Source organism: Panthera tigris, chromosome B1 (genome assembly GCF_018350195.1).
Source record: "Panthera tigris isolate Pti1 chromosome B1, P.tigris_Pti1_mat1.1, whole genome shotgun sequence".
In the NCBI taxonomy this organism is placed as follows: domain Eukaryota; kingdom Metazoa; phylum Chordata; class Mammalia; order Carnivora; family Felidae; genus Panthera; species Panthera tigris.
This window is the reverse complement of record NC_056663.1, coordinates 75,735,822-75,757,479: the sequence shown is the minus strand read 5'-3', so window position 1 is coordinate 75,757,479 and position 21,658 is coordinate 75,735,822. Positions and strand designations below refer to the sequence as shown.

At 40.4% G+C, this 21,658-nt stretch overlaps 1 protein-coding gene across 1 annotated transcript; it reads left to right on the top strand.

Annotated features, from left to right (window-relative positions):
* Positions 1-226: 226 nt before the first annotated feature.
* LOC102960923 (calmodulin-like) lies at positions 227-658 on the top strand. The gene has a single exon (XM_015538385.2). The coding sequence runs from the start codon at positions 227-229 to the stop codon at positions 656-658; it is 432 nt and encodes a 143-aa protein (XP_015393871.2).
* The last annotated feature ends 21,000 nt before the right edge of the window (positions 659-21,658 follow it).

Sequence of the window (21,658 nt, the reverse complement as noted above, 5' to 3'; positions counted from 1 at the left end):
TTTAAAAATAATAAAAAGGTAAAAAGTGCTTCTATGAGGCCATGGTGCTGGGAGCTCTGCAGGTGTAGGGCTGATACTTACAGTCTGGTGGCCACACAGCCCTAAGCACACTGTGCCTTGGCAGAAGCAGCAGTATCAGCAGCAGTAGAGCCACCCCCACCATCACAGCCCCTGCGCTGGTGCAGTCACCCTCATTACCTCTGTTCTTCCTCCCTTCACCTGCACCATGGCTGATCAGCTGACAGAAGAACAGATTGCTGAGCTCAAGGAAGCTTTCTCTCTATTTGACAAAGATGGTGGTGGCGCTGTCAGAACAAGGAAATTTGGAACTGTCGTGAGGTCACTGGGTCAGAACCCAACAGAAGACGAATTGCAGGATATGATCAACAAGGTAGATGCGGACAATGATGGCACCATTGAGTTCCCAGAGTTTTTGACTATGACAGCTAGAAAAATGAAAGAATCAGATAGTAAAGAAGAAATTCAGAAGGCATTCCGAGTCTTTGACAAGGATATCAATGGTCACATCAGTGCGGCAGAACTATGTCATGTCATGACAAACTTAGGAGAAAAACTAACAGATGAAGAAGTAGGTGAAATGATCAGGGAAGCAGATATTGATGGAGATGGACAAGTCAACTATGAAGAATTTGTGTAGGCAGTGCCTGGGTGGCTCAGTTGGTTAAGCATCCGACTTTGGCTCAGGTCACGATCTCACAGCTCATGAGTTCGAGCCCCTCGTTGGGCTTTGTGCTGACAGCTCAGAGCTTGCAACCTGCTTTGGATTCTATGTCTTCCTCTCTGTCTGCCCCTCCCCAACTCTCACTCTGTCTCTCTCTCTCTTTCTCTCAAAAATAAATAAACATTAAAAAAAATTTTTAGAAGAAAAGAAGTAGCTATCATTGGTGTTCATTCTGCCCAAGAAACTCGATTAAGACTTCATATTTTAACTAAACATGAAACCCTTTCTTCTTCCCTTTCTTTCTTTTACTCTGGCACTGGCCTGGAAAGATAACACTATCATCTGATTCCCCCAGGCCACATCTTTCAGACTATTGGATTTGTCATCAAGAATTCCAATCTGTCCATGATGCTAGTGATTCCCTCATCCATTTCCTTGTCTCTGGTTAAGAACCCTAAACCCGGGGAAACTTGTGTACAGGTTCTAGGCAAAGAAAGGGACACATAGCAACCAGAATAAAACTGCCTGTGTGGTCTGTAGACCCTTAAATTTTTATTGGCCTTCATGACTGTCACCTTTCCAGGCCTGACACACAGGAGGCATTCATGATTCAAGATTTGCTTCCTTCGTCAGGGCCCTACTTCCCTGGTTAGTAGTGAGTACAAATGAGGCTATGATCAGGAATTTCTCCTTAACTCTCAAAAATATTGCAGAATCTGCTGCTAGAACGGTAGTTGCCCAGCAAAAAATCCTTTGACTCTCTGGCCAAAGCTGTTCTTGGTAATAGGATAAGACTTAATTATCTTTAGGTTGAGCAAGGAAGTATCTGTGCTATAGCCAACATCACCTGCCAACACCTGGATTAACACTTCTGAGGATGTTGAAACTCAATTACATAAGGTCACTGAGCAAACCACTTGGCTTAAATAAGTGTTTCCTTCAATGAATTCTTTCTTTGACTTCTTTGATTTTTTGGGGTCGTGGCTTTGAAGTGTACTCCAGACATTGGGAATTATCCTGCTTATAATAATCATAGAAATCTCCCTAATGCATTGTTTTCTCTTGAGAGCTTTAAATTTATGTTTGCAGCCACTAACCACCAACCAAATGATCTCCCTAAGACTGGAACATCAGAAAAGGAACAAAGAGATTGACCAACTTAAAAATTGTAAAGCAAAGAAGCACCTGGGTGGCTCAGTCGGTTGAGCGTCCGACTTCGGCTCAGGTCATGATCTCATGGTTTGTGAGTTTGAGCCCCGTGTCAGGCTCTGTGATGACAGCTGGGAACGTGGAACCTGCTTCAGATTCTGTGTCTCATTCTCTCTCTGCCCCTCCCCCACTTGTGCTCTGTCTCTCTCTGTCTCTCAAAAATAAATACATGTAAAAAAATTTTTTTTAATTGTGAACCAGAAGACATTGCTTATGAATATCACAACGATTCAGCAAAAACACTGCAACCTGTGAATACCACACAGAGGATCAACAAAGACTGAAAACTTTTGAGTGATAGCTAGGAGTGGTGCTAATTCCTTAAATTTTGATCACATCTCTCAGTTAAGCTGAGAGTTTGATCAAAAGGGGGTAATTGTTAAAAAGGACCAGCAATCCCCAAATTGAGTCACTGTGCTAAGCCCTGTGTCAGCAAATCAAGACTTAATACCTAACCTGATGAGCCTCTCCCAAGACTGTAATCTTAACCAGCCAGTCTGGAATTTCCTGGTCAGTACTAGTGAGGTAATCCACCTGATAGACATTTTTGGCCCCTAAAGGAAGTTGACCTTACTTGAAATAATGCACTCTCTTTCTCCTTCTGCCTATAAAAGCTTTCTGTTTTGTACTGCTCCTTGGAGCTCCTTTTTATTTGTTAGATGGGATGCTACCTGATTCACGGATCACTGAATAAAGTCAATATGATCTTTAAATTTTTTAATGTTTATTTTTGAGAGAGAGAGAGAGAGAGAGAATGGGGGGGGGGGAGGGGCAGATAGAGAGGGAGACACAGAATCCAAAGCAGGCTCCAGGCTCTGAGCTGTCAGTACAGAGCCTGATGCAGGGTTCGAACCCATGAACTGTGAGATCATGACCTGAGTTGAAGTCAGACGCTTAACCAACTGAGCCACCCAGGTGCCCCTTTATCCTCATTTTATAGATAAGGCAGCTAAGTCACATGAAGGTTATAGAAGACATAAGGTACATGGTACACGGTGATGTGGGAAACAAAGGCAAAAGAAAAAAATTAAATTTTCTTACAACTTACAGCCCACTGACAAGTCCTTGAGACAGGCAGAGCAACCTTCCTCTATGAGCTCAACTGCCTTGATGTTAATACTTTGCTAAGCGCAGACAGCAACCTTATCTTTTTTTTCCTTTATGATTTTATCATTTTAAGAATGTTATATAAATGACTTTTTTTTTTCACTTTTCTGTGGTTTGCTGGAACATATTTTTAAAACTCTGTTTTTATTTATCTCTAGTGTTTGTGAGTGTATCTCTTTGTATAGCTATTTCATTGGTTGCTCCCACTATTACATTATAATATATACATAATTTATCAGTCTACTGGTGTTACATTTTACTAATTAATTTACTAATTACATTTACTAATTGATTAATTACCAGTTCAAATTGTAGATATTTTATCTCCCCTTACCCTCCCTGCTTATAATGTAATCACTGCAGATATTTTCTCCAGGTACATGAGAAACACAATAGTGTTAAAACTTTTTTTTTTAATCTTATTTATTTTTGAGAGACTGAGAGACAGAGCACAAGCAGGAGCAAACAGAGCGAAAGGGAGACACAGAATCCGAAGCAGGCTCCTGGCTCTGAGCTGTCAGCACAGAGCCTGATGCGGGGCTCGAACTCACGAACAGTGAGATCGTGACCTGAGCCTTAGTCAAATGCCCAACTGACTGAGCCACCCAGGCGCCTCTAATGTTAAAACTTCTGATTTAACCATCAAACATGATTTGGAAAACTCAAGAGGTGAAGGAAAGTCTATTGCATTTACCTCTATTATTGCTCTTTCTGTTCTTTCTTTCTGATGATGATCTAAGAGTCCTTTTTTTTTTTTAAATGTTTCCAAAAAACCCCACAAAACTCATTTCCTTTCTGCTTAGAGAACTTCCTTTAGCCATTCTAAAGGTAAGTCCGCTGGTGACATATTCTATTACTTTTCCTTCATCTGTGAAAAAGCATGTGTTTTCCCTTCATTCATGAAGTATATTTCTGCTGGATATAGAATTTGGGTTGGTAGTTATTTTCATTTAGCACCTGAAAAATGTTATGCCACTTCCTTCTGACATGTATGCTTTCTGATGAGAAATCCACCATTATTAGACTTGTTTCCCTCTCTAGGTAAACAATTTATTGATCTTTCTGTGCTTTCAAGATTTTCTTTGGCTTCAATTTTCAGGGATTTGACTGTGCTGTATCTTGGTGTGGATTCCTTTGAATTTATCATATTTGGGATCATTTAATTTCTTGAATCTGTAGGTTTATATCTTTTGCCAGTTTTGGGGAACTTTCAGCCATTATTACTTTAAATGCTTTTTCAGCCCCATTCTCTTTCTCTTCTCCTTCTGTGATGGCCTGAATGTTAGATCTTTCATAATAGTCCCACAGGTATCTGACACTCTGTTCACTTTTCTTTTTTTGAGCTTTATAATTACTTTCATTCTACATTTTTTTAATGTTTATTTTTGAGAGAGAGAGAGAGAGAGAGTGAGAGAGGGAGAGAGAGAGAACATGAGCAAGGGAGGGGCAGAAAGAGAGGGAGACACAGAATCTGAAGCAGGCTCCAGACTCTGGGCTTCAGCACAGACCCCAATGCCAGGGCTTGAACTCAGGAACTGTGAGATCATGACCTGGGCCAAAGTCAGCGGCTTAACTAACTGAGCCACCCACGTGCCCCATTATCCTACATTGTTATTGTAATTACTGTGTTTGTGTGAGACCATTTAGAAGGCAACCTTATCTTTATATTAACCCAACCTCCAGAATCTTGTAAGTCTTCCTTAACATATAAAATTTCCTTTGGAAACTTCCTTCATCTCTACCCTTCCCCCCCAAATATATGTTAGTAATCATCCTCCAAGTGTATGGCCCACTGATATAATCTGAAGAGCCTCATGACTAAGGTTTTATTAGACAGTAGTAAATGACCTTTTCCTACTAACAGCTAGCCTCCTCAAAGTCCTGGAAACCTTGCTTCCAAAATTCCTTAGAGGATTACACTATCCCTAACCCCTTCCCAACTTGAAAGTTCATAATCAGTCACCTGTCACAACCTCAGGACAGCTCTTTCTGCCCATAGGTACTGTTCCCATTCTTTAATAAAATCACCTTTTGCATCGAAAACATCTCAATAATTCTTTTATGGCCAATGGCTCTAAACCCACCTCACAAGGTACATGGATGTCCAACTAGAATTCTAAAAAAGGAAAGAGAAAACAATTGACAAAAGGCAACTTTTGAAAGGATAAGGACTGAATATTATCCAGAATTAATAAAAATCATGAATCTTCAGATTAATGAAGTACATCAAATCCCAAGTAGATCTCTAAAGCAATGCTAATACAAAAAATAATAACTAACATTTATTGAGTACTTACCAGTTAGACTATTCTAAATGAATTATATAAATTATTATATCATTAACCTTCAGAGCACAGCAACCTTATGAGATAATCCCTGCCATTATCCTCAGTTTGCTGATAAGAAAACTGAGACATAGAGGTGAAGTAGCCCTCCTAAGATCACAGCCTGCAAATAGTGAAGCCAGGATTGAAACTCAGACTATTTGATTCCAAAGAATGTACATTTCACACCAAGAAAGGAAATAGGTTTTTTTAATGATTATTTATTTATTTTGAGAGAGAGAGCTCCCAAGTGTGCAAGTGGGGAAGGGACAGAGAGGGAAAGAGAGAATCAGACTCTCTGAGAGAATCAGAGAAAGAGAGAATAGATTCTGCGCTGAGCATGGTGGGGCTCGGGGCTCAATCTCACAACGATGAGATCATGACCTGAGCTGATATCAAGGGTTGGATACTTAACTGACTGAGCCACCCAGGTGTCCCAAGAAAAGAAAATGTTTTAATATTATTTTATGCCCTACATCTTAACATTACATCTGAACAATCTTACATCTTAATAGCCTATGCCCTTGCTAAAAAGTGTGGTCCATGGACTAGTGGCATCAGTATTGTATGACACCATGTTTAAATATAGAATATCAGTTGCTTTCTAGACTACTGAATCAGAATCTATTTTTTAATAAGATCCCCAGGTGATTCACACACAAAGTTTGAAAAGCACTATTCTATGCACTCCCAAGCCCAATCTTTTTGCAATACAGTAATAAAAATGGCTAACTTTAACCCTTTGATGCAACTGGTTGTAGTTTTCTGGTATTATACTGCAAACTCCCCCTGAGCAGAGACTGTGTCTGCTTTGACTATGACTACATTCTGAGTGCCTGATACCAAGTTGGGACATAGTACATTTTTGATAACCATTTTGGTTCAATAAGTAAATAAATATTGGCCAAAAATAGAATTTTTTTATGGGAACAAGAAAATATGGTATTAAAATGACCTCTGTTTTCTTTCATCTAAGTTACATTTTAAAAATATATCATTGGGTGCCTGGGTGGCTCAGTCAGTTAAGTATCTGACTCTTGATTTCAGCTCAGGTCATGATCTCATGGTTCGTGAGATCAAGCCCTATGTCCAGCTCTGTACTGATGATGTGGAGACTGCTTGGGATTCTCTCCCTCCCTCTCTCTCTGCCCCTCCCCTGCTCCATGCTTTTTCTCTTTCTCTCAAAATAAATAAGCTTAAAAAAAAAACTTTTTTTAAATATCAGACTTGGGGTACCTGGGAGGCTCAGTTGGTTAAGCATCTGACTCTTGATTTTGGCTCAAGTTATGATCCCAGGGTTGTGGGATTGAGCACTAAGTCAGGGTCCACGTTGAGCTTGGAACCTGCTTAAGATTATCTCTCCTCTCTCTCTCTCTCTCTCTCTCTCTCTCTCTCTCTCCCTCTGACCCTCTCCTCTGCTCTCTCTCTCTTTCTCTCTAAAATAAATAAAAATATAAATATAAAAATATATCAGATTAGTATATATTGGTAATGTTCTTGAATTGTTCTGAATTGAATTCAATGCTATTTCTTCTGCTATATTAAAATCAATGCTAAATATATATTATTAAAATAATTAGGGGGGCGCCTGGGTGGCGCAGTCGGTTAAGCGTCCGACTTCAGCCAGGTCACGATCTCGCGGTCCGTGAGTTCGAGCCCCGCGTCAGGCTCTGGGCTGATGGCTCGGAGCCTGGAGCCTGTTTCCGATTCTGTGTCTCCCTCTCTCTCTGCCCTTCCCCCGTTCATGCTCTGTCTCTCTCTGTCCCAAAAATAAATAAAAAACGTGGAAAAAAAAAATTAAAAAAAAAATAAATAAAATAATTAGGTAGAAGTTAATTTTCTTTTTTAATAGTTCGACAAGTGTCTGATATGGGATAGCTGAAAAGTACAAATAGTGTTTTGTACTTTTCTCCCCTGGAAAAGTACAAATAGCATTCAGCCCTCAGCATTCAGCATTCGGTTTAACATATGTGATGATTTCAATAATACAATAGAAATCAAAGGTAAATTTTTTAATTTCTACTTCTCAAGTAAAGAAGCCACACAACAACAAAAAAAGTAATGCCACCACATGTAAGCATTCCAACCATCTAGAGAAGAAAGCAGATGGGTCTTCTGTAAAGTCTTGGACTCAGTCAATTTCATTCCTAAAGTTTCTCTTCAAATTGATGTTTATTTGCAAACATGTTATGTGTGGAATCTTGAGTTACTGTGCTTCACTCTAATTCTGCTTTTGGAAGACAAACATTTTTGCTTTTCTTTGCTTATGTTGCATCTCCATAGCAATTGTCAGAACTCTTCCTCACCCACCACGTTGACCTCAGCAAGACCAAAAATGTCTTACACAGAGCTTGTCTTATTTTGTTCCCTCCAAAGGGAATGTTCCACTTCAGCAGTTCTTAGAGCTAAATATCATAAGCAAATTAGTGGGACTGACATATTTTATGAAATTCAGTACTTGGAAGCCCTACATACCTAACTGTGCCTAGTGTTTACTGCCCACTGACCCCACCCCACCCTCTGCGCTTCCAGTCACTCTCAGTTTGTCACTGTCCCCAACATACCCTTCTTGTTTATGTTTCTACCTCAGGAGACATGCTGTTACTTCTGCCAGACTACTTAGAAAGCAAAAGGGTAGAAAGAACATAGGCTTTGGGCAAACTTTGATTCGTTTTTTCATTCTGTGATTTTGAGCAAGTTCATTAACAACTCTGAACTATTTATTGATCAGAAAAATAAGAAATAACAATATAGAGGGGTTAAGGCTGTTATAAGAACTAAGTGAAATAACAGTAATATTAATTAACAGTTAATGAACACCTTATGTGGCATTATTGTGCCAAGTGCCTATATTATTTGAATTAATTTTTTTAAAATGTATATTTATTTTGAAAGAGAGAGAGAGAACATGCACATGTGCATGAGCAGCGGAGGGGCAGAGAGAGAGAGAGGGAGAGAGAATCTCAAGCAGGCTCCATGCTGTCAACATGGAGCCTGACACTGGGCTTAAACCCATGAACAATGAGATCATGACCTGAGCTGAAATCAAGAGTCAGATGCTTAACTGACTGAGCCCCTTGAATTAATTTGTATATCAGTAGGAAACCTATCCTTTCAGTAGTTCTTTCTGTATTGTGAAATGATGAGTTTTTTAAATGTACCTGTCTTATACACTAAGCCATTAGTTCCTCAAGGACTAGGCCATTATCTTCTTATTGCTCTCGGAGTCAAGCAAACATTGTGTCTGATACAAAGCAGGAACCTGGTGAATGTCTACTTCATGGGTTGATAGTATGGCATTGTTGACATCCCAGCTATTTTTGCACTGTCACCTTTACTCTCCAAGTCTCAGGTGTTCATCTACTAAAAATCATACCTTGCAGGATTATTTTGAAGAGTAAAAATGATAATGTGCCACAAAAAGACACGGAGGAAACTTAAGTGCATATGGCTAAGCAAAAGTAGCCAATCTGAGAAGGCTGTATACTCTATCATTCCAACTGTATGACATTCTAGAAAGGGCAAAATTGTGGATACAGTAAAAAGATCACTTCCAGAGAGGGGTTCCAGAGAGGCAGGGAGGGAAGATAATTGGATGGAGAATAGTGGATTTTTAAGACAGTGAATTTATTACATATGATACAAAAGTAATCCATTGTCAAAACCTATGGGGTTTTAACACAAAATGTGAACCCTAGTGTACTGTGGACTTTATCTAATAATAATCTATCAATTTTGGTTCATCACTTTTAACAAAAGTACCACATTAATGCAAGATGTTAATTATATGAGAAACTAGGTTGGGAAATGAGGGGGTATATGGGAACTCTGTACTTCCTGTCTGATTTTCCTGTAAACCTAAAGTTCTCTAAAATAATTAAGTCTATTAATTATTTTTTAAATATAAAATAAAATAATAATATGAACATAATGATATTTCAATATATGATAGGCTTTTTAAGAATTACATTCAGCCAGGGCACTTGGAGAGTCAGTTAAGCATCTGACTCTTGATTTGGGCTCAGGTCATGATTTCATGGTTTGTGAGATGGAGCCTCACATTGGTCTTTGAGTGGCAGCACGGAACCTGCTTGGAAGTTTCTCTCTCCCCCTCTCTCTGCCCCTCCTCTGTTCTCCCTCTCTCTCCCAAAATAAATACATAAACTTAAAAAAAAAAAAAAGAATTACATTCAACCGATAGTTATTGAATGCTTACTTTGTACTAGGCACAGTGCTGGGCGCTGGAGTTATTTACAGGGAAGACCTTGTCCCTGTCTTCAAGGGATTTAAATCTAATGAAAGGCACAGAGAGACAAAGAGATACTTTTCAATACAAGGTGACATGCATAGATATGCACAGAGGAAGCACATCTCACCCATCCAGAGGAGAGGTGGCTAGGGCAGGGAAGTCTTACTGGAGGAAGTTACCCCCGAACTGAGCCTTGAAAATAAACAGATATTAACCAGATAAGGAAGAGGGGAAAGTGTAAGAAGAAACTTTCAGGCATGATCAAAAGACAGAGGTGTAAACACAGTATTCAGGGAATTATACATAGTTGAATATTACTGTGGGTAAGAGACAAAAGGCTGTAGGAGCCACAGGTGAAGATGACAAGGTAGGGAGAGGTGAAATTAAAAACAGCCTTTATATGCCATGCTGAGGGATCCATTGCTGGGGCAATAGGGATCCCTAGAAAGATTTTAAGCATCAGAGAGACCTGGTAGCCAGGAGGAAGATTGAGAAGGGCCAGTCTTTTGGACTCGGCTCCCTCTTCTTATCATGTCCTTAGTCCCTGTGCGGCACTGCTCCTACCACATAGGCGGTTTGTTTTTCTGGAAAGGGTCTAGGTGCTGACAGCAGGTGAAGATTTGAAAGTGAAGATTTTGGCAGCCAAATGGAGATGATGTGGGGCATGAAAGGAAAGCAAAGAAGATGGAGGGGCGCCTGGGTGGCTGAGTTGGTTGAGCATCCACCTTCAGCTCAGGTCACGATCTCACGGTCTGTGAGTTCGAGCCCCACATCGGGCTCTGTGCTGCTGACAGATCGGAGCCTGGATCCTGCTTCGGATTCTGTGTCTCTTTCTCTTTCTGCTCCACCCCTGCTCACACTCTGTTTCCCTCTCAAAAATAAAGATTAAAAAAAAAAAAAGCAAAGGAGATGGATATTTTATCAGGCTGCTCATGGCCCATTAAGGCTGCTTTTCTATGACACAGACTCTTTCCACTTCGATCTACTACTCATTAGCTTGATCTTCAGAATATCATCTCCAAAATCCCAGGAGAGGAAGTAATTGAAATATTTAATGAATACTACTATCATTCTTTTTTTTTTCTCAGATATTTTATCAACCACTGTAAGTGCTTAATATAAAAACTGAGCAAGGGGCTGGCTAAGTTGGAGGAGCATGTGACTCTTGATTTCGGGGTTGTGAGTTCAAACTCCACTCTGCGTGTAGAGATTACTTAAATAAATAAAAACTGAAAACTGAATAAAAACAAAAACTGAGCAGCAATCAGAAACCCAGATGTGTAAGAAAAAAGCATGAAGGCACTATTAGATGATCTCAAAGAAGGTAAACTGAACACGGTTTCTAGCCCATAGTTTGGCTTCAGCTTCCATGAAAATGTATAAAGGGCATTTCTGGAGAAATCAGTGGGCAAGGTCATGAGCAAGACCTGGGAAACATAGAACTTAATAAAAATTGGGACTACTGGTAGGTGGCTAGGTACAGGACATCTGGCAAGACTATGGTGGGGATTGGGGATGGGGCAGGGGGTTGCTCTTTATTTTTTGCCTCTAAGTTCACCAAAGATCATCCCAGTTCTGGAGTAGGTCAAAGCAGAAAACTTCTGTGGGGTTTAATGGGTTCCTCAGCTTATCTGGGTGGTAGGTCATGGTGGGGTAGGGGGATAGGTGGGCAGGAGAACAGAAATTCGATCAAAACATGGATAAGGCAAAGAAAATGCAAATAACAACCTGGATCAGGCTCATTTAGGCATTCCATTCTCAGATTTTAAAAAGTAGTACAATGGCAGTTGACATCTTAATGATAACCTCTCTCAAGGCTTCTTCTCTCTTGAGTTATAATGCTCCAATTTGTTGTTCTCTATATCTGGTATATAAACTAATACACCCCCATCTTGAAGTCTCACTTTACCTATTTCCTTACTTGGATATTCTTTTCCTATAATCCATACCTTCTTCTTTCTTTGTTTACACTTTCTTTTTTTGATTTAACATGTCCTCCCTCCCTTAACTTCTTGAGAAAGCATGCATGGAAGCTAAGGTTTTTGAGAATTTATATGTATTCTACCTTTATTCTTTGTTTGTTTGTTTGTTTGTTTGTTTTTGCAAGTTTGTTTGTTTTGCAAGAGCAATTTGTTAAAGCAAAAGTACACTCTCAAGGTGGGAGAGAGGGCAGGATCCACAAGGTGGAACCATCCTCTTTATTCTTTTTTTTTTCTTCTTCAAATTTTTATTTGAATTCTAGTTAATTAACATATAGTGTAATATTGTTTTCAGGAGCAGAAATCAGTGATTCATCACTTACATATAACACCTAGTGCTCTGGTGTTGTGTGGAAACCAGTTTGACAATAAATTTCATTAAAAAAACCAAACAAAAAAACCCCCTAGTGCTCAACATGACAAGTGTCCCCTTAATACCCATCTCCTATTTAGCCCATCCCCCTACCCACCTCCTTCCATCAGCAGTCAGTTTGTTCTCTATAGTTAAGAGTCTCTTATGGTTTGTTTCCCTCTCTCTCTCTCTCTCTCCCCCCCCCCATATGTTCTTTTCTTTTCTTTTCTTTTCTTTTCTTTTCTTTTCTTTTCTTTTCTTTTCTTTTCTTTTTAAGTAGGCTTCACGCTCAGTGTGGAGCCCAGTGCAGGACCTGAATTCATGACCCTGAGATCAAGACCTGAGCTGAGATCAAGAGTTGGACACTTACCTTACTGAGTCACCTAGGCAATCCTATTTTGTTTCTTAAATTCCACATATGAGTGAAATCATACAGTATTTGTCTTTCTCTGACTTATTGTGCTTAGCATAATACACTCTAGTTCCATTCATGTAGTCGCAAATGGCAAGACTTCATTCCTTTTGATGCCTGAGTAATACTCCATTGTTTATATATACCACATCTTCTTTATCCATTCATCAGTCCATAGACATTTTCGTTCTTTGCATAGTTTAGCTGTTGTTGATTATGCTGCTATAAACATCAGGGTACATGTGCCCCTTTGAATCTGTATTTTTTTTATCCTTTGTGTAAATACCTAGTAGTGCAATTGCTGGATAATAAGGTAGTTCTATTTTCAACTTTCTGAGGAAACTTGATACTGTTTTCCAGAGTGGCTGCATGACTTTGCATTCCCACCAATAGTGTAAGAGGTTCCCCTTTCTCTGCATCCTTACAAACACTTATTTCTTGTGTGATTAATTTTAGCCATTCTGACAGGTGTGAGGTGATATTTCATCATTATTTTCATTTGCATTTCCCTGATGATGAGTGATGTTGAGTATCTTTTCATGTATCTGTTAGCCATCTGAATGTCTTTTTTTGGAAAAATGTGTATTCATGTTTTCTGCCCACTTCTTAACTGGATTATTTGTATATTGGGTGTTGAGTTTGCTAAGTTCTTTATAGATTTTGGATACTAACCCTTTATCAGATATATCATTTGCTAATATCTTCTCCCATTCATAGGCTGCCTTTTAGCTTTGTTGTTTGTGTACTTTGCTGTGCAGAAGCTTTTTATTTTGATGAAGTCTCAATAGTTCATGTTTGCTTTTGTTTTTCTTGCCTCTGGTGACATGTCTAGTAAGAAGTTGCTCTGGCCAAGGTAAAAGAGGTTCCTGCCTGTGTTCTTCTCTAGGATTCTGATGGTTTCCTGTCCTGCCTCTTTATTCTTGATGGACAGTTTGTCTGGGTATAGAATTCGAAGTAAGAAAAAATTTTCCTTCAGAATTTGGAAGCAGTGCTCCATTGTCCTCAGAGTTTAGGGTTCAGGGTTGTTGTTCAGAAGTCTGATGCCACTCTGATTCCTTCTCCTTTGCACATGGTTTTCCTGTTTAAAAGTTTGGAGAATTTTGTCTTTGTGTTTGGTGTTCTAAAATTTCATGATGATATTGTTGGTATGGGTCTGTTGCCATTCATTGAACTGGGTACTTGGTAGACCCCTTCAATCTGGCAATTTAGGTCCTTTCCTTATCTTTTACATTACAGGATTTCCTCCTATATTTGGTAATTCTGACTGCCAGCTCATATTTAAAGGTGGGAGAGTAAAAAGCTGATTAGAAGTTCTGTGCATTGGGGAAGAACTGTTGACCATGAATGGTTGCTGAAAGGTGATAGAGTAACCTCTTTTTTGGGAAATTCCACCCCTACCCCCATCCCACTCCATATCACTATCTTTAAGGATTTTTTTTTTCACTTGGGCTAGTCGTGTTCCTTAGAGAGTCTTCTCCCATCTTATGTCTGAAAGGTAAGTCTTGATTTCTAGCATATGAGGAATTGGGAGAGGATGTGAGCATTTAGTATGCCTATGCTAATTGATCCCTGTTTACTCACTAGAGTCTCTAGCCCCTTCAGCCCTGGATAAGAAATGGATACACCTTCACTTCAGTTAGGGTAGGGAAAGGGACTGAAATCCAGCTGAAAAGAGAGGAAAGGATATAAAAGTGGTGTTACTTCTCAAGTAGCTTCCAACCTCCAAGTGAGACAAAGAAACTAAAGGGACCCCATGAAAAACTGCTTTTTTCCCCTCCTTTTCTCACTTTTATTTTTGCTGAACCCACACCTCCCCCTTACACATGGCTTATAGAACAGATAATATGTCCTCCTAAGGTCAAGGATTTTATGATTTCTTTGGAGTCTTCTAGACAATAGGTAACATCTAAGGAGTGACTGGGTGGGGTCATCACCAATATGTTTTCCAAGACTACTGACTTATCAAGGCCCCAGTTCCATGGCATAAATGACTTATGGAGGACACCTAAACATTCATCTTTGTACCTGGATTACTGAGAAGACCCTTGCACCAAAGCACCATCCTCAATAAAAACCCTAGGATCAAGTAAAGACAAGATTCACTCTTCTTTCTTTTCCAAGTCTCCCAGATGCTCTGTCTATATCTGCACTCTCTCTGTGCTTCAGTGGTTTCTTTTTAAACTTTTAAAAAATATGTTTTTAAGCAGTCTCTACCCCCAACGGGGGGGGGCTGGAACTTACAACCCCAAGATCAAGAGTCACATGCTCTACTGACTGAGCCAGCCAGATCCACCTTCAGTAAATTCTACTATCTGCTCTCATTTAATTTCTACCCTGCATGGAGCCAAGGACTCTCTGGCTGGTCCTGTAGGACCCCTTCTGGATCCTTGGACCTGGCCAGCCTGCATCAGAGCCATTTCCCTTATTTTAACCCTCCTACATCTTCACTCCATATCCAGAGGATTTTGTAATGCCACTAACTTAGCATTTGGTTTTCTCAGGTCTTCCAAGCCCTTTATCACTGCTTTCTAGCCTCCAAAAATCTGTTGCTAATTCTTCTTCTCCCTCTCTCTTCATCCTTGTGAGTTTTAGTAGAGTTCTGGAGGGAGTTAGATTAGATACATTTGTTCAATCTATCATTTCTACCTGGAATTGACTGTCAAACATTCTTAAAAAACTAAGATTCATATGTCTAATAAATATTGAGTGCCTACAATATTTGGGGCACTTTGATAAATGCTGGAGATGAGCTATGATTTATCTTCCATCATGATGATTAATGATCTAAGGTAATGGTTTGAAAAGAAAAGGTCCCTTTCCTTGCCCTGAAGTCAGAATTTTATTTTATGGGGATTACTCTATGCTTGGGTTACTTGGGCAGCTTCATAACTGATTCTGATTTGTAGCCACCTGTAGAAGCCTTGGATCATTTCTGATGTCACCCACTCATTCCCCCACCCTAGCTGTTTCTGAGTGTAGGCTAATTGCACTAATACCTAATTCCAAGACTGTATGTGGTGTCAGGGCTGATTTGCCTTAAAGACCAAAGTTCACCTGAATACTGCCCAGGCAAAGATCAAGTGCCTCAGGTGCTGATTGAAGGAAGGGTGTGCGTGCGTTTGTCTTAATAGAATCTTTACATGCCCCATTGTGTCTCTGTTTCTGGTGGCAGTTTATTCTAGATCTTTTCTTCAAAGTTTGGCAATAAGCTTTTTTAAAAATATATATATTCTTTTTTTTTTTTTTTGAGAGAGAACGAGAGATAGTTCAAGCAGGGGAGGGGCAGAGGGAAAGGGAGAGAATCTTTTTTTTTAAAGTTCATTTATTTATTTTGAGAGACAGTGTGTATGTGGGAGGGGCAGAGAAAGAGAGAGAGAGAGAGAGAGAGAGAGAGAGAGCATCCTAAACAGGATCCACGCTGTCACTACAGAGCCCAATGAAGGGCTCCCACTCACAAACCCTGAGATCATGATCTGAGCTGAAACCAAGAGTTGGATGCTTAACCGACTGATCCACCCAGGTGTCCCTACAATAAGCTTTGATAATCACAATGGTAGAAGGAGGCCAATAGGGAGGTATGACACTTACTGAGTGTCTACTATGTGCAGGCAGTGGTGTTGGCACTTCACATTTAGTAATGCACTTAATTTAATATTATTCCATAATAAATCAATGAACATGGCACAATTCCCCTGGAACAAAGCAAATAATGCAAGCATTTGTCCTTCTCTTTTCAATCTCCTTCTCACTCAAACCTCACTCAAACCTCACTCTAATCCTCCTGTTCTACATTTCTGTGTTCCGTTTTACAAAATCACTTGAAGCCAAATAGACATATTGACACAAATCACATGCATATGAAGGTGTGTTCCTGGGATACGTTGATAACCTTAGTCCACTTAGGTTTTCTATTCCCCGGAGATGAACTGCATACACCTAGCAGCCCAGCCCAGCTGCTTTGATGGCAGGTTGGGGCCCCTGTGGAACAGGAAGAGGTCCCATCAGAACCAAGCCCCTTGAGCTTGACAGGTAGCTGCTGTTTTTGCCTGACATGCCAGTGTCTACAGATGAAAAGATTTTGAGAAAGCTTTTAGTCGCCAATCTTTGTCCTGACATTGGAAAGATGCATAGCCTAGTTTGAATGGATTGTGTCATTTGATATTTCTGGCCCTGGTTACTGATTACAGTCTGGGATGAATTGGAAAAAAAAGAAAATGATCTCTGCTTATTACTGATATCTTCTATTGACAAGGAACTGAAAGATCTCTGCAATTCTTAATCTTGTGCCTTGCGTTAGGAAAAAATCACACATTTAGGACAGCTGTAAGTACTAATGATATTAACAAAAACATCTTAGTTTTGCATAGCACGTTCTGGTTACAAGCATTGTTACATATACTAGTTCCTCTAAATAACCTTGAATTCCGTTTTCTTTGATTCATTACTGTGTGATTCATAGATAACTTTGTAAAAGTATTAATGACTAATACAATAAACATGTTTTATCAATTAGCAATTTCCTAATCTCAGTTTAAAGGTATAGTTTATATTGAAAATCTGCCCCCCCCATTCTCCCTCTTCCTGACATAATAACACCTGAAAAAATCTGCAGAACAAAGAACAGTGTCAAACAAACTATTTGGACCTTAAAAGCAGTACCTGAAAACAGAATCAAAATCTCAGTGAGGGAAGAGATACTGAAGGTCACCAGATTTAACCTCTGTGTATTCCTGTTGTACATTCAAATATCCTCCCCCAGAGGAGGGCTTGTTCTCTCAGGAAACATTTTGCATTTCCTAGATAGTAGATAGCTCCTGGGGCTGGAGGCAATTTACTGCAGGTGGTGGGAGAATTGGAGGCAGTGGATGAGTTGGAAAAGGAGGAGAGAAGGTTGAGGAATGGGAACTGCCTTAGGGAGAGAAGACAAAAGAGTTAATTTTTTCTATAGACACTGACCCTGATCACCAGCCTAGCATAGTCGGTATTGTGGGGTACACAGAAGGAAAAAAATAGACCCCACACTTAAGGAGCATACATCCAAGTGCAGGAGGAAGAGCTTTTCACATGAAGCAGTTAAATGTAGGGTGTGCCAGTAAGTCACCCTTTGAACTCTGAGAAGTTGACTGATAAAATAAGGGCAAATATGATGACACTGGACATAAGTACTTTAAAGGGACCAAACAACTAGTAGCCAGGTGTGATTTGTCTAGAGCAGAATTGGGGATTTCACTTAATTAAGCAAGGAATTTATTAACCAATTGTAATTGATTGCAAGTTAAGACCCAAAAAGTAAGTCTGAATGGGTGTTGGCTTCCAAATCCCATTCTAAAGAGAGACCCAAATTCAGCGTGCAGAGAAATTCTCAGTTGGGGAGAGGGCCTCATAGGGGCCTGGAAGTTCCATACCCAGGACTGCCTGCTACCCTTTGCTGTGAGTCCATCCTGAACAACAACCCTGGGCATGATACTTGAAGGAATATCTCCTCTGTGAAGTTCCTCTGAACATGGTCCCCCACCTGCCAGGTAGATGTTACCAGGTAGAGTTAACCACTCTTCCTCCTGTTGTTACCAAAAGCTAGGTTTACTTCTTGGTAGGTCAATCCAAATACACAGCCAAGCCAGAGAATGGGAAAAGGAAGGGTTTTACTTGGAACAGTAAAGGAAAACACCAGGGATCCTTCCTGATGAGGGAGCATAAGACAAGCTGATAGGCTGCAAACACCCCCAAGCTCCTCAAGGCGGGGTATGTGTGATATTCCTTGGGCACTCCTGGCTGCCCAAGAACAAAGGAAAGGGGAAAAACAAATGGTTAACTGATAGAGATCACAGTCATGCAGGACATGAGTCTCCATCAGTTTACAAATATCTTAGTAAATTACAAAAAAAAAAAAAAAAGCAATCTTATCAATAGCCTAGTCTCCAGGAACCTATAGACTGTTTTCCTGGAGCCCCAACATCACCCCTCCATAGTGATATGAGGAACAAAGGTAGAAGGAAATGGCAGGTAAAAATAAATTTCCTTATAACATGCAGCCCATTGACAAATACTTGAGGCTGGCAGAGTAAAACTTTCTCCAGGAACTGCTTACTGTCTTAATGTTAATGTTTTGCTAGAGGGAGAAACAATTTTAGCTTGACAATAGCTGGGCCTCTGGTAGCCTGTGCATCTTCTTTAGCATATGAAAATCTCATTGGAACCTTCCCCTGGAATTTATAACCAGTCTTTCCACAGGGCCCAGGGCAGTTTTCCTGCCCACAGGTCTTGTTCCCATGCTTTAATATAAGCACCTTTTTGCACCTAAGACATCTTCAAAAATTCTTTCTTGGCTGTTGGCTCCAGACCCCACAAACACCCTACTTTCACCCCAAAAACCTCATCACTTCCCAAAACAGTGTGTCCCCAAGAATAAAAGAGGGAAGTTTTAAGTTAAGGGTGCATACTTATTCATTAAGGGGCTTGTGCAATGGGGAATACAGCATGGAATTGGGGCAAAAGTTCTCTGAAGTTGACTTAGTCCAGGTCAAATGAACCAGGCTGGTAAGGGTCAGCATCGTCAATTCTCTGGCTCCTGTTGGTGTGGTATCTGGGTGCACAAAGGCACGTAGATACTGCAAAGATAACTCAAGAGTGTGCATCGGGTCAGGCTTCAGTTTTAAATATGAGTAGGTTATCCCCTGGCCTGATACTAGCTGATTGTTCTTCCATTCTTTCGCAAGATGACTGGGGACCTAAAATGACTTTTCTTATGTCAAGAAAGCTATGTCTGTCTTTGTTTTTCTGGGAACCCTTAACTCTTTCTACTTATAAAATCCCCCCCTTGAGATATTTTGTTCCTCATTCTTGAGGGGTCATGGATGGAGGTCAGCCTTCTGTAATTACTTCCTGCTGAGAATGGGTCTTGTGGTGTCCCTAGTTAGAGGAGTGACAGTCTCCTGCTGATAAAGCTAGATAAGTTTTTATTATCCCCTGGGGTGCTCTTTAAGGGTTGTTTGAAGAACAATTTGAGGTTGAATTTGTTATAATCACAAAGTGACAAAGTTTACTAGGAGGTTGGAGGTGCAGGGGTCAAACAATAACAATACATTATTCCCAGTACTTCAGGGTAAGGTACATTTGACTCTCCTTGGGAATTTAACTCTCCCGTGTTAACTGGATTTTCTGAAGGGGAGCTTGAAATCTGATGCCAGTTCACACTTGTAGTCTGTTTGGTCCCCTTCTTTGTTGCCCAAGACAGGTTCTGCTGTCTTTTCTACCCTGGAATGGTAGATCCAAGGTGTCATCCCTTGCAATGTAAATGAAGAGCTGGTGGTTAACGACACTAAATAAGGTCCATTCTGATGTGGAAAACAAGGGCAGAAGGAAATGGCAGATAAAATTAAGTTTCCTTATAGCCTGCAGCCCATTGGCAAATACTTGAGGCAGACGGTCCTCCAGGAATGCCCTACTGTCTTTTTGTTGTTGTTTACTTACTTTTGAGAGAGATAGAGACAGAGTGTAAGTGGGAGAGGGACAGAAAGAGAGACAGAGACAGAGAGACAGAATCTGAAGAGATTACAGGCTCTGAGCTGGCAGCACAGAGCCTGGTGTGGGGCTGGAACTCAGGAACTGAGCGATCATAACCTGAGCCGAAGTTGGACACTTAACCAACTGAGCTATCCAGGGACCCCAAGGAACTCCCTACTGTCTTATTGTTAATGTTTGACAAGAGAGAAAAACAACCTTAGCTTGACAATTCCTAGGCCTCCAGTACCCTGTGAGTCTTCTTTAGCATATGAAAATCCCATTGGAATCTTCCCCTTGTCTTTACCTCCCCCAACTCCTTAGTATAACCAGTCTCACCTCAGGGGCTCAGGGCAGCTCTTCCTGCCCACTGGGCCTGTCCCCTTGCTTTAATAAAATCATCTTTTTGTACCAAAGACCTTTTCAAGAATTCTTTCTTGGCTGTCGGCTCCAGACCCCACAAACCCCATCATCACCCTAAAACCCTCATCAATTCCATAAGTGCTGTGTTTGATCTGAGGGGGTTCCTATTTCTGTGTCTTTAGATACAACTAGTCTTCTGGTTCATAACAATAACTTTTCATTTCTGTGGGGTCAGGAAGCCTTTGGTTGGCATAGTGGCTCAGTCCAGTCACAGCTTTCCCTAGTTGTATCATATGTTTTATAGTGTTTTCTATAATGTCTAGTTCAGGTGGGGCCCCACCCATCCCTTTAGGAATGGCTTCCCAGATATACATCATTCCAAAGGGATGGAGTTTTAACTTTCCTTTAGGGGCTGCCCTAATGCGGGTTAGAGCTACAGGTAGCAGCTTTAGCCATTATTCCTATGATTCTTGGCATAGTTTGGCCAATTTTTTTTAAGTTATTTTATTTTATTTTGTCAATGTCTTTTTAAAGGTCTAGTTAGCTTGCTCTATTTTTCCTGAAGACTGGGGCCTCCAGGCAGCATGCAGTTTCCATTTGATACCTAAGGAGTAAGTAACTTTAACCATCACTTTGGAGGTAAAGGCTGGTTCATTGTCACTTTGAAGTGTTTGGGATAGCCCCAAACTAGGAGTAATATTCTATGGAAGGGCTTTAACTACTTCTCTTGGTTTATTTGTTTGTTTGTTTGTTTGTTTGTTTTTCTGTCTTGCAATGGAAAGTTTTTAATGCAGCCAGTACAAGTGTCAACTAGGACCAAGAGATTCTTGAAGCCATCTGATACCGGGGGCATCACAGTAAAATCTATTTGTCAATTTTACCTTAGTTGGGAAACCCCAGGTTAAACAGCTCTTTTTAGTGCTGGGGCAGAAGGCCTGGTATTAGCATTGTTTTTTGGAAATATGCACATTGGCTCATGACTTTTTCAATTAGATGTCTTAAGCTGGGTGTGCTAATTATTCTCATCAGCCGGTTGTGCATCGTCTCTTTTCCTTGATGAATGGAGTCATAGGTGCTTTAACAATTGCCCATCCCAGACTTAGAGGTACCCATATTTTTCTGGCTTTATTGGTTAGCCAAGATTTTAAGATTGAGGTCCCCTTGTAGCCATTTGTAGTCTCTTGTAGGTCCTCGGGGGTGTAGTCTGGTCTAAGTCTACATAGGGAAACTAAGAAATAAGTGGTAATTCTGAGGCTTCCTTCTCCCTAGCTGGGTTTTTGGCAGCTGTGTCTGTCTGGCTATTGTCTTTGGCCTCTTCATATTCTCCCTTTTGGTATCCCTTGTGATGAATCACAGTTATTTCCTTGGGTTTGTGGATGGCTTCTAAGAGCCAGGGAATCTCTTTGCTATGTTTGGTCTCTTTATTAGCAGCCGAGAGTAGACCTTGCTCTTTCCAGATAGCCCCATGAGTGTGTATTACC